This window comes from Acanthaster planci, linkage group LG02, assembly GCF_054643075.1.
Source record: "Acanthaster planci isolate LZ-2023a linkage group LG02, COTS_SCS, whole genome shotgun sequence".
NCBI classification, from domain to species: Eukaryota; Metazoa; Echinodermata; class Asteroidea; order Valvatida; family Acanthasteridae; genus Acanthaster; species Acanthaster planci.
In genome coordinates, this window is record NC_141778.1 from 14,691,152 (window position 1) to 14,703,526 (window position 12,375).

Genomic DNA, 12,375 nt, shown 5'->3' on the forward strand with positions numbered 1-12,375 from the left:
TTATGTTTTAAAACAAGGGAGGTTTAATGTGTAGAAATCGTACTTTTTGTTGACGAAAATCATCATGCTTGGAACAGCCGCCTTATTGGATCATACCATTATGCTCTAGGGGTGATTTTGAATTCGCAAGGTTTTTTCGTTTAAAAATTCATAAATAAAATTGAACTTCACACTGATCCAATTCATTTTCTACTTTAAGCCTAACACTCTGGTTTCTAAAATTTCAGTTCACAATGCTTTTGGTGAATGTATGTCGGTATGTTTTTAGTTGCTGTTAGGTTTATCCGTTCATTAATGGAGACTCCCACAACAGCTGCAAACACAACATAATAAGAAAGGTGGCGCCTGTTGCGCATGTCCTGGGTGCGCGAAAAATTAGTCTGTACCGAGGCGACTTCATTTTTTTGCTGTCCATGCCAGTAGGCCTCTAGTACAGCGCAATGTACATTGAATGCTAAATACAGTAAAAGTACGAAAAAATGTTTAATCTAAATTGGCCCTTTTGGTGGCTTCCAAGAAATAAACCAAAGCGAATTTGCTGAAGTACTTTAAATCTATCAGACTTCAATCACTATAATATATTCTGTCATGCAAACAAGACGGCGACTGACGGGCGTTTTAACAACAAGCCTATTTGCGAGTTAAATTTGAATAAAAGCTGGTGTAATGGGTTCCTTGAATTCTCGTGAACATATCAATTTGGATTCTCATACTAAAGATACTGTTGCTATACCTCGTGATTCGGGCAAGCTTTTGCTAAGTTACGTATTGAGAAACATCTTGCACCAATACACTCTTGTCAATGGATAAGAAGGGTACAAAGGAACCAGTCCATCCCAAAAAAGGCGGTCGCTATGCAAAAGCTTGAATTGCCCGAGTCACATTGACGGGGTGTAACAATGGTGTCTTTACCCTGGGAAATTCAGATTGTTATGTTTATGTGCAATCGGACAACATATCGTACCAGACTTTATTCAAATTTAACTCGCAAAAGGCTTTTTATACTTCATACAATACAAGTCATTGCTTCATTAGACGGAACTGGGGCGTGTGAACCAACTAACCAATGCCTAAAGAAGAGAGGGCTCTGTACATCTGACCCAAAGGCATCACCTGTGCAGCTGGACGCAGGTAAGGCCGCAGCCGAACTATTAGCGCGGCACATCCTTCGGGGCTGGGTGGGAACCAGGAACGTATGCGAGAAGAGCTCGGAGTTGCTCGGGTTTGGTTTCACCGACACTACTTGTTTGCATAGCAAAAGGTTCATGGGTGCCCGTGCATGAAACCATCAGACTATACCTGGGAGGGTGTACACTCTAAAAAAGACATTCAACTTTTTGAGGTGAAAATATGGGAAAGATTAAATTTTTTTAAAAAGTTCCAGCTAAAAACGTGACTGAATGATAACGACTCAAGAGTTGTTACAAGTTGCTTCACCACTTATTTCCCTCCCACAAGTCACACCCCCAGGAGCCAGGATTTTCGCGCTGATTTTAAAAATCCAACACACCCCCTTCCGCCCCACCTCCGCCCCCACTACCATTGTCACTTCCTTGGGGGACCTTCTGGTGCTGGCAGGACGCCCCACAGTCCTCCGATTCGCCGGTTTCATGAGAAGCCCAACTGACCATCAGCCCGTCGTGGCTGAGAGGTTCCTCCTGGTCGTCGCTGCCGGAGGACAAGCTATCCGAGACGACGTTGGGGCCGCTGGACATGTCAAAAGGCACCACCTGGTCGATGTTTGTGCGGCCTCGGCGGTCGGGCGGTGGTGGGTGGGGTGAATCGCCATGGGTGTCTGTTCGCCCGTCTCGGTTACGATCTCGCTTCCGATTTGGGTTGCGCTGTTTGCTACCTGTGGCTGTACATTTACAAGAACTTGTGGAGAACGTGTAGCCCTTGTTGCACGCTGGTTGTAGACAACGATTATCCATTACACATCTAAAAACACGCAAGCAAAAAAGCTTCCAAGTATCAAGTAAGCCGCCTTTTTTAGACGTATACGTGTAACCATCGAGATAGACGGGTCTGTCAGCAAGACTATCCAGAGGAGACGATACTGCTCACGTTACCAAACCTAATCACAAGTAAACTATCCCTGTTTTTCTGCCTGGGGTCTACTGAATTGATGGGATCTAAAGATATCTCGAAAACCGAAATATTTAGACTGTGTCCCGACGGACTCTGCAATTGGGCATGGCAGCAAAGTGATGGACACAATGTCATGTGGACGCTGGTATGCAAGCATGCTCTGTGCTGGGTATACCAACTAAATTCCAATCGCTTTTTAGTGAGAGGAATTGACCAAAGTGTGATTGCAAGACTGAAATGGTGCTGAAATAAGTCGGGTTACAAGACCGCTGGTCTGGGCAAAGACAAGGGAATGCCTCAGTAATTCAGTTCATTGGAAAAGCTTGCCACCGGACTCAGTAAGACTACACTGGTGTATTATAGGGGTGAAACTCACGTGCACTCGGTGGCAGCCATTCTCCGCCTGGAGCGCTTGATCTTCTTGCAGCCACCATCTTTTTGGTCGCATCTACAGTCGCATGTGTCCGGGTCCTGTATGTACGGCCTGGGACAGGGCTTGTTGCACAGACAGCGACAGGTGACTGCGTCAAAGGACATGGTCTGAGAACAGACGGTCGGCTGGCAGACGGGAATCTGCGGCCGCTCCTTGCACATGCACTCCGTGTCGGCATAGACGCTGTGCTTCAGATAACGTGCGTCTTTGTGTCTGGAGGAATCATGCCTGATTGTCACAATGATAAACTGAAAAAGAAATCATGCATCAATCAAGCACAATCTGCTTTATCCCTACAATTTCACAAATACCATCATCAAAATCACAGAAATCAACTCCAGTATCCTTTACGATAACGATTAAATGGGAAGATGCATGTTAAATCTCCAACAAGGTACGGTTCTTGGGCATTATCAACGACAACGTTAATTCCCGCATAGCTAAAATAATCTTCAGTGAACAAATTCAACAAACACTCGATTTCTTTGTCTTGTTTCATTATACCGTGGGAGTAACCACTACAGGGATACAGCAGGACCGGTAACTTTCACCGCGTAGGCCTAATTGAGACTTGCGCCCCTTGCAGAACCGTGCTCAGACACATCGGCGAAGAAAACACAGATTGTGGACGAGGGCTGGTTTGCCTACTCACCGGTTTAGTGATGTTCACTCGTGCGCTCTGTTTGCCCACGCAGGGGGCGCCACCCTGACAACATCCGCTTCTGTCACAACGGCTGACCTTGGTGCACTCCGGATACACAAAGACCAGTCCGCCACGCGTGAGGTTCAGTTCCTTGTACATGTCTACGAGGACTGGGTTGGGCTCGCGGCACTGGACGCTGACACCATGGCGGTTGACTTCAGTCATTTCTGTGTATACACGGAGTCACGTCAAGAATCAAGATGATGTGCATTTGATGTAAATGGGCTGAAAACGAGTTTGCACTGGCAAGTTATGACAGCGTAAAATGGAATCCTACTATAGATCAGCAACCTACGATATTGTTGCCCCGCCCCCGAGTAAGTGACTCATACGTTGGAACTCTACTTTCTCTGGCTGTATATAACGGGATGCGAGTCTCATGGGTTACTCCTTGGCTAGTGGTGGGACCCATTTACACACTCCTGAGTGGAGAAAGGTTAGTAAGTACGCACGCACGAGGGGGAAGGGGGCTGGTGTCGTTGCGTACACCATGCGTAGGGGGGGGGCTCAAGCCAGTGCGTACCGTACGCAAACCGAAAATTTGCCTGTAATGAATCTTCATCATAATAATACACTTTCTCATACAAATAAATACCAGAATCAGCTTTTGTGCGTCGAAAAACAAAACCATTCAAACACAGTATCCTCCACCGTCCACCCCACCATTTATCCTTTTATGCCAATGCCCATTATCAGAAAACCGCGACATTACTCATGACACAAAGACTGGCAGCATCTTCCGGAATTGCGGAATGCGTATGCGTACCGGGGAGGGAGGTTGGAGCCACTGCGTACGCCATGCGTACAGAGGGACTGAGGTCTGAAAAGTCGGCATTTCGTGCGTACGTACTTTATGGACGGCCTCTAAAGGGTAAAGTGGCTTTACCCTTTAGCAGGATCCGTCACACTCCAGTACCTCCAACCAGCATATAAGCCCCACTCCCTGTCGGCATCTCTTCAGTCTCCTGACGACGGACAGAGCACACTGTCCGAAACGTTGAGCCTCTCCGGTTCTTATCAGAACCACACAGACTCAAAAAGAGATATTGCATGGTGCTTACCGCAAGCTTTCCATCTTGGCTTTACCAAGTTCACACTGAAATATGACCATCACACTGGCTTTGAACATCCTAGATTCTGATCAAGAACATGCGCGGACCACTTTAAAATGGGGAGCGCCATCAATTTGCGACAAAATTTGCCGACGGACCGTCTGCGAATTTCATGAGTGCAGTGGCAGTCCGACCCCCCCGTCCTTTCCCTTTCCTTCTCCATTCTTGCCGACAATACCACGATTTTACTGGAAATGAATGACTGGAGGACTGTGAACGCTACATCTCTCTTCAATATTGCAATGCCCATGATCTGGAGTTACAAACCCTAACCAATGGGCCACACTTCCCCTCTTGTTTTTCAAGTTCTGCTTCGCCGTCAGTAAAACGTATAGGGCGTCCCTTTACAACTGTAGCGGCATCAAAAATTAAAGGCTGTGCACGGAAGAGGCTAAACCGAGAGATGGTTTGCGGGTAGACCACGTGGAATCAATCTCTTCCATAACAGTGGTGGTTCTGAAAAGAACCGGTGAGTTTGGACTCGACGGTACTCTCCTGAGGACGACGTCACCAGAGCATCCTGGTCGAAATGTGGAGTTCACACTCACCGATCCTTTTCAGAACCACCACTCCTATGGAAGAGATAGGTGCACACAGTGTTCACGCAAACCATCTCTCTGAAAAGAGTAAGTCATGCAGTCTTAGCAACTGTTGAATAAGACTAACATGTGTCACTGAAGTTTCAACGAACCGGTTCATTTCAATTATTAAGAAAGACAGGAAAGACAGTACTGAGATTCCATGCCTTGATCTGCAGTTTCCGGAGTGAAAGTGGGCCGTTCCGCCTCTACGTCTTGCGTCCGGCCGGCACGCCAGGCGTTCTGCACCGACTCGTTCACCATCTTCGTCCAGCGCGATTTGACCGAGTCCACCGTGAAGAATACCCGTAGGAACTCTTCCGGCGTCCGCACGCGGGTCATCTTGCGAGCAATCTCCACTTTGTATTCCTAAGAGGAAAAGGTTTGGTGGTCAGTGCATGAGTGCTGCAACAAAATGACCTCCTATACCGAACAAAAAGACACCAAGGGTTTTTGTTTTCACCGACCTAACGTGATCATTACCAAAATCAGGGATGAGACTGTGGGAAAATGAAATATACATAGGTTTTGAGGGCCCCGCAGCACAGTTGGGTCGAGGATATACCTTTGGTTTGCCTAAAAGCATTCCTTAAAATACTCATTTCTTATGTTCTATCACAACTTTTATCCTTTTTTTTTAACATACCTCGTTGTTAAATTCACGATTTTCCAGATTAAAAAGACAGATTTGTGTCAAAATCCTGAAATTTACAAAATCCTGATGGAAAATCGCGGCAGATATCACCCTGTAAAATAACACCCCATTCCAAAATAAAACTAAACGAAGCAAAAGGCAAACAAAGAAACGAAGAGAATGAATGAAAAATTGTATCTCTCGCGGAACGACTGCAATTGAAGACCTATCTTCTCAAGCTGTTGGTTATTTTTATACCAGTTTTTTAGGCTATTCACCTTTAACCCCCTTCAGCAAAAGAATGCAAGAATTTGCTGCAACGCCTTTTTCAAATAGCGTGCCACCCGTGCGTATTAACCTACATCCCCTTATACTCGCGTGCCTCTTGAGGAATTAGGGATTCTGGAGCTGCAAAGATGCAAAGTGGGGTTTTAACAGTACATCTACGCGGCATTCCTGCGTTTAATTTATTGACAGGAATTCTTCCTTTGGAGTAAATCTACTCAAGTGCCCCTCTCAAGTTGTGACTTGGCGCCGATCTCAACAATTTGAAAAATGTGATTTTTTTTATTCTACCATTCCGAGCTACTCTGATGAACAAGGCTTATTGAAAATACCAGTGCAAAGCAAGCGTCTGCAAGGGCAACCCCCCATGAAACATTTAGTAGACTCTAACGAAAGTGCAAACAAACAATCCCAAGGAAAATTCGCGTTTACTGAATTTAATGTTGACGTTAATGTTGAGGAGCACCTAGAAGCAAAAGGGTCAAACGAATATAGGTTGGTCACGTGTGGCCCGCACATGCACACTCCATGAACCAACGCGTGCAGTCAGTGAGCGTAACTGTCCCGGCTGGTCTTTGTGAAAGGAAGTGCAATTACCATGTTGAACAAATTCTGTCTGTAACAGGTGGGGGACCTTTCAGACAAAGAATTGTATCAATTTGTCAGTTGAATTTCTTACTCTCCAAAGTGATGGTAATGTTGTTCTCTTTAATATACATGTATTTGTATCTCTGTATAGATATACACTAAGTACCTAACGCGACCGTTCCAAAACCTGGCTGAAGGCTTCCAAGCTGTTATTCAGAAAATGACACCAGTCTCCACAGTGCAAATTGCACAAATTTCACTGCCTTTAACTACAAAAGCCGTCTGCCGACAAAACTTGCACTGTGGATTACTGTTACAAGTGAAACTTAACAGCGGATGGGAGAAACTGTAAAACGCTGAATTTACCTGCTCCAGCCTTTTTTTTCGTACACCGTGGGTGCAGTATTTACAAAAAGTCGTCCAGACGATGTAAGGGGCTTTCACCAAGTTACACATTGTAAATGGATGATTATGTGCACTGTAGAAACCAAAATCAGAAATGTTAACTTATTCCTTTCCCACTTCCTGATCATCAAACCAGTTGAAAATTACGGCAACGAGCCTTCGCGTGTTGTTGGATTTCCCTGTGCAGAACGGAAGTTGTCTCGGGTGAAGTACGCCGCTCTAAACAATCATTATAACGATGAACCTTGTGTGGCCTTAGTGAACAATGAACCGATTGACCTTGTCATGTGAACCCAAAAAGAAAAAAAACGTTATACTTAACAGGATATGAATTCTGATAGATTCACGAGCGCTCAGCTATTTGCAGGATTATAATCAGAAAGTTGAAGCTTGAAGAACATCTTCTTCCAACCCTTTTGGTGGGTAACTTTCAAATTACCTTTGAGTTTGGTCTTTAAACAAGTCGCTGTTCTGGGCGTCTTGGAAGAGAAAACTTGCTGGAAGACATGTGTCAACACCGAGAACGATTAAACGATTGTTTCTGGGAAATGGTCGCACTTCGTGTAAACGTACGCGGCTGGTCTGCAAATACAATTTTACACCGCGGGTCGAAACGGCAGCGACTTTTATAACTTTAGTTTCGCTAACGCGGTGACTCACTGTGGCATGAGCAATTGTGAACGAAACTAGCATAATTCAATGTTTCCGTGAAATATCGTGTCTTCTCTGGCAAAAAAAAATTGCGTCAGTCGTAAAATCTATAGCGACTGGCACCAGTCCAAAAATAATACTCCCCCGACAAACACACACTCGGCAACTACACTGAATAAAAAGGAAGCAACCAAACTAACCAAAATATACTTCACCATCTGCATGTGTTTAAAGTCATTCAAAATCAACTTACGGGACATGAAGGTCACGCTTGTGTACAAAACTGCTTTTGAGGCTTTTTGGTTTTTCTGCATATGTTGAAGAATGGGTTTTCTTGGTAAGTACGAGTCTGAAATTCTCATGATTCCTTCGCACTTGGATGAGTATCGTTATCGTTAACCATTTCCCGTGATCCATCGTATAACCAAACATCTCTATAAAAGTTAATCAGCACAAATTGACGGAAGCAGGTTATACTTGCTGGGAATTTCTTGATTACGGTGGCCTATAATTTACACCAACTGAATTTAAACCCAAACGACTCTTTCAGTACCAGGGTGCAGTCTCGTTTATATATACACATGCTTGTTTTAATGTTGGTTTGATGCTTATTCAAAGACGGTCAACTACGCTCCAGTTAACTAATGTCTTTGCCTATCATCTATGCAATATCCAATCATGAATTCATCAAGTGACTTGTCATGCTTGTACGGCGATTTCAAAGGCCAAGATCGGACTAGTTGAGCTGCTTGAACTTTTCTCAGTGAAACTGTGCAATAACAAAGACAACTTTTGGCTGTACACGAAAGGACTGCATAAACCCCTCAAGCTGTAGCGTGGCAGATGTTGGGGGATTTCCTAAGCTGTCGAATTGAATTTCCCCTCACGCCCATTGGAACTGTTGCTTCATGCCTCACTCCAAGTGTTAACTGACCGAAACAGATGGCAGATGTAAATCCACGAATTGGACGATTTAATTCCTATCCTCACAGATACTTTTTTGTCACCGTAAGGGTTTAATACACGACAAACAATGTCTTAAGGAAGCGTCAAGGAACAGCTACACGCATGATTTGGTATGTGAGCCCTGTAACCACGGAGTGCCCGTCCTTTAACTACGATTTTAATTTGTCCACCGGCTGGAACAACTATGCATTCTCCTTTTTCACTTTTGTGCGGTTGATCGTCCCGTCGTGGATTCTGCCAGCTCTGATCGATTGATGAACTGTTCATTAATTTATCGGTAAATTGCTCTGTCGGAGTGTAGATCCACATACTAATGATCTAGTTGAAAAACTTTTGATTCGAGTCTTATCATTCCAGCATTTATCATTGACAGATTCAAGTTACAAACTTCCAACCAGTTGAGATATCTTGAAGGTTATAGAAGGTTGCCAACTACATTACCGACGCGTACAGGTACCATGGGGGTTTTGAGACAGCCATACCCTGTTAGTAATGCACTCATGATTGAGGTTCACTTGTTCCACGCTTGTTCCCTGTAAAGGTCGCATAACACAACAGGCCCCATGGGTCTTGTTCTAGTCCTGATGTCTGTAAACTCATGTGCCATACATGCTGTACATTATCAAACGCACGATAGACCTACCGCCAAGTTCTTGATGATTTCCGTTGACATCGGCGAACCCATCCTCCGCCGATGACTTCGCCTGCTGCTCTCCACCGTGGTCGACGTCTCGGCGCGGATCCGAGTGCTCCCACGACCCATTTCTGGCTTAGCTCTCGGTTTGGCGAAGGCAATTGCCGCATGTACCCCGAGAAGGATCAGTAGCAGGCGGCAGTACGTCACGGAGCTGGAGGCGTCCATCATGGGTCCGCTGTCGTGTTTGGTGAGCGTTTATTGTTTACGCTTTTATGGCAGTTGTGGAATTCAAATTGCTTGGCATTAGAACACGCGGTGACACAGGATCTCTGCGAATGTGAATGCACGGCCGTCAGTGGTCATGAAACATGGCTGACTTTCGTCCGTGGCCCCACCGATTTTTTTTGTTTTCGATATCTTGTCTGGGCTCAGTGGATTTAATTTATATGGTTGTGCAGATCGAGGCAAGTGCAGGACCAGGACTCGCGGGGCTGTAGCTGGGCCGTCCTCCTGTGCCTGTGCTCACCACCAACGGAATACAACGGGGTCACCAACTTCCGACTGCGACCTGCCCTCCACCACTTGATATCAGCTGGAATGTTTTGATTTAGACGATTATGATTGGCAACGAGGTTGGGTAATTGCTGCGCGCACTTGACACAACTTGCGAGTTAAGTTTTCGACGCGCGCTCTGGCTGGCGCAGTGATCATGGTATTACCGAGAACAGCTGTTGGTGTGAGTCACGACCTGACGTCGTCTATAATTAGACAAAGTAGTTATCGCCTGTCGCCATTCCAAGTTTACCTGCTGGACATACTAAGTGGCGTAACTACTGGGGGGAGGCACAGGGAGTACTCCCCCAGCGGATGCCCGACCCCCTCCCCAACTCCGCGGGCCCCCATTTAAAATCTGTGAATAATTTTCGTTGAAATGCAACTGAAGCTTATTTTCCCGCGACGCCCCTTGACATAATAACATGCACTCCTGGGTGCCCCCGCACATTTTAACCCCACTTAAGGCACTGGACTTACTACATACAGAGGGCTAGAATTCACCGCAAGTTGAGGCATCGTCATCGCCATCATGCGGTGTACCACATAACCACAGTCTTGACAGCGTTTACTTTATTTTTGGCTCAATGTTTCTGTACTTATAGGTGAAACCCCTCACTAACATATAATAGATGTAAAGTTTTGTTTTCACAGGACGACCACAACTCTCACTAATAAGCAGAACACGGTCGTGTCATGCTGCTCCGAAGAACTCGCTCATTGTGAAGGCGATTCATACTTTTAAACCGCAGTTGCAGCTATGTCTGAAATATCGTTAATTCTGAAACTCATCAGATTTTCAAGTAAGCAGCGTAAACTAAAACAAAAGCTTGTCGATTCCATTACTAGTTTAATTACAGCCAGGCTAAGAGGTTCATGTTACCATATTCCAAAATTTGGAGATTTTCTGTTCGTATAATGTCGATTTGGATGGAGCGTATAAAAACAAGCTTTTTGCTTGAAATCTGGTCCTGAATTCATGAATGCGTAATGTGCATTGTGTTTTGTGGTAAGATTAAAAAACAAAATGTGTTTGGGCGGATCCCAAACCAGCTGCCCCCACGGAAGACCTTTTTAAAATTTTATTTAAGTTTATACCGTGGTTAGGTTTTAGTCAAAACATCCTGCAAAGTAATGAATCTATACTCAGAAATAACCCTTACGTTAATGTTTCTCTGCCGGTTATTTAGTGCGCCTTTGATGTCGAAACGTTTAAATCAGGAAATCTATCACCAACTACCGGTGACACTATGATTTCAACCATGACTCCGCTGCACTGACCCCACAAACCACTTCTTGTTTAAGGCCATTGGTTTACTCTGTAAATGGTGATAAAACAATTAGTACGGCAACACGTCATGTGCATGACAGGGACAATTACCGGGACCTGGTCAAAGAGTTATTTGTTTTGATCATCTATCGGCTATGAGGCGTGTAACAGCGGACATAAACACACTTTTGAGCGAATACAATAGTGTCCCATTGAAAACTACAAAGTGATTATAACGCCCCCAGTGGGAAGTGCGTGGGCAGATAGGCGATGGGCTAAATGATGTTGGCAAGGAGTTTTGTTGCGACCGCCCTCTATCACCCCCTAAACTCGTGTTACCCACGTCCGGCTTAAAAAACCGTGACGAACCATTCAAAAAAGGGAAATTATTCCCTCTAAATGTGGAAGAGTGGATACCACTCTTAAAAAATCGTGGAAAATGTTCAAAACTGAGTGAAATTTTCACTCATTTAAGGAGCCATATACTTTCATGTATTATATTGACAACTCAAACAAGGGTTTTCTCTCATAATGGCTCCTCTTTCGGAGGCGTTCTCATTCTTTTTAGAATGATTTTCACTCTTTTCCGGTGACTGTTACAAGAGACTCACTCTTTTAGCGTGCTAGTTTTCGTTCTAAAATTGAGAGTGTAAAAGGTTGTCCCTTCACTTTGACTGTAGGGCCTACTCCATCGAACCTGAACATCTCTAAGTTATGCATGTACATTTAGTGAAATAAAAATGTAACTGTTAACTCAATGCTAGGCTAATGGCCAAGTTCGATTGCCTGGTCCGACCATTTGTTGACTGTTATAGGTGTAATGGTCGCTGATCGTACTTAGCTATGGGTATTAACTAGTCGACGTATACTTGGCCCAGAATGAAGTGATTGATCATAAATACAATGTCATCTAACCCAGAAACGGGTGCGGGATCAACCCCACTGCATTTTCTCCGATATCATCGCATTATTGCGCCGAGCCTAGGGGAATTTTTCTGGAAATGTCTTACAATTATTTTGACACCAACTGTATGAAAGTCGGGCATTTCATTCCTGCGAAACGCCTATTTGCAAGACAACTCAGCCGAATAGGCCCTATTCGTGGGGACCCAATATCAGTCATATCCCCCAACATAGTTTATTTATTTGAAATCGTTAAGTCTAAAGAATCAGACTATATTATGTGATTTCATTCGTACCCCCCCCCAAATCACCTGGTACCATCCTATTAAGGGTTTCAAATTTATACTGCACGTTCAGGTTTACGACTGATATTTGGGACACCGCAAATACTGCCTATAGTTTTAACTTTTGCCATTGATGCGCTCAATGCACGCGGACGACACGCGCGTGAGGCCGTGAACAATACAAAAAATCTGCTAGCACAAAAACCTTGTGTCGGATTGAATTGAAATTTCACAAATGAATACTTATAATGAGTGTCTTCACATATTAAGACAGTTGAGATGTTGC

General features: G+C 44.6%; 1 protein-coding gene and 1 long non-coding RNA gene across 3 annotated transcripts in view; one reads left to right on the top strand and one right to left on the bottom strand.

Annotated features, from left to right (window-relative positions):
• LOC110973152 (uncharacterized) lies at window positions 1-9,782 on the bottom strand. 2 transcript variants are annotated; one of them, XM_022223722.2, is made up of 5 exons: window positions 9,087-9,782; window positions 5,082-5,283; window positions 3,174-3,391; window positions 2,465-2,769; window positions 1-1,938 (listed from the first exon to the last, which is right to left on the bottom strand). In XM_022223722.2, the coding sequence occupies exons 1-5, from the start codon at window positions 9,306-9,308 to the stop codon at window positions 1,494-1,496; spliced, it is 1,392 nt and encodes a 463-aa protein (XP_022079414.1). In that variant the 5' UTR covers window positions 9,309-9,782; the 3' UTR covers window positions 1-1,493. The 2 variants fall into 2 exon arrangements, with proteins under 2 accessions (XP_022079414.1, XP_086986471.1); XM_087130345.1 differs by lacking the exon at window positions 9,087-9,782 and adding an exon at window positions 7,266-9,052.
• The window catches only part of LOC147799934 (uncharacterized), a 21,125-nt gene continuing 16,443 nt past the window's right edge, over window positions 7,694-12,375 (top strand). The window contains exon 1 of the long non-coding RNA XR_015423454.1: window positions 7,694-7,814. This is a non-coding gene — a long non-coding RNA (uncharacterized LOC147799934). The remainder of the gene's footprint in view (window positions 7,815-12,375) is intronic.

Coding starts and splice junctions, on each gene's coding strand:
- LOC110973152 (XM_022223722.2), bottom strand. CDS start 9,308: ATGATGGACGCCTCCAGCTCCGTGACGTACTGCCGCCTGCTACTGATC. Junction 5,284..9,086: donor AAATCATCAAGAACTTGGCG/GTAGGTCTATCG, acceptor TTTTCCTCTTAG/GAATACAAAGTGGAGATTGC. Junction 1,939..2,464: donor ATGGCTGCCACCGAGTGCAC/GTGAGTTTCACC, acceptor GCGTGTTTTTAG/ATGTGTAATGGATAATCGTT.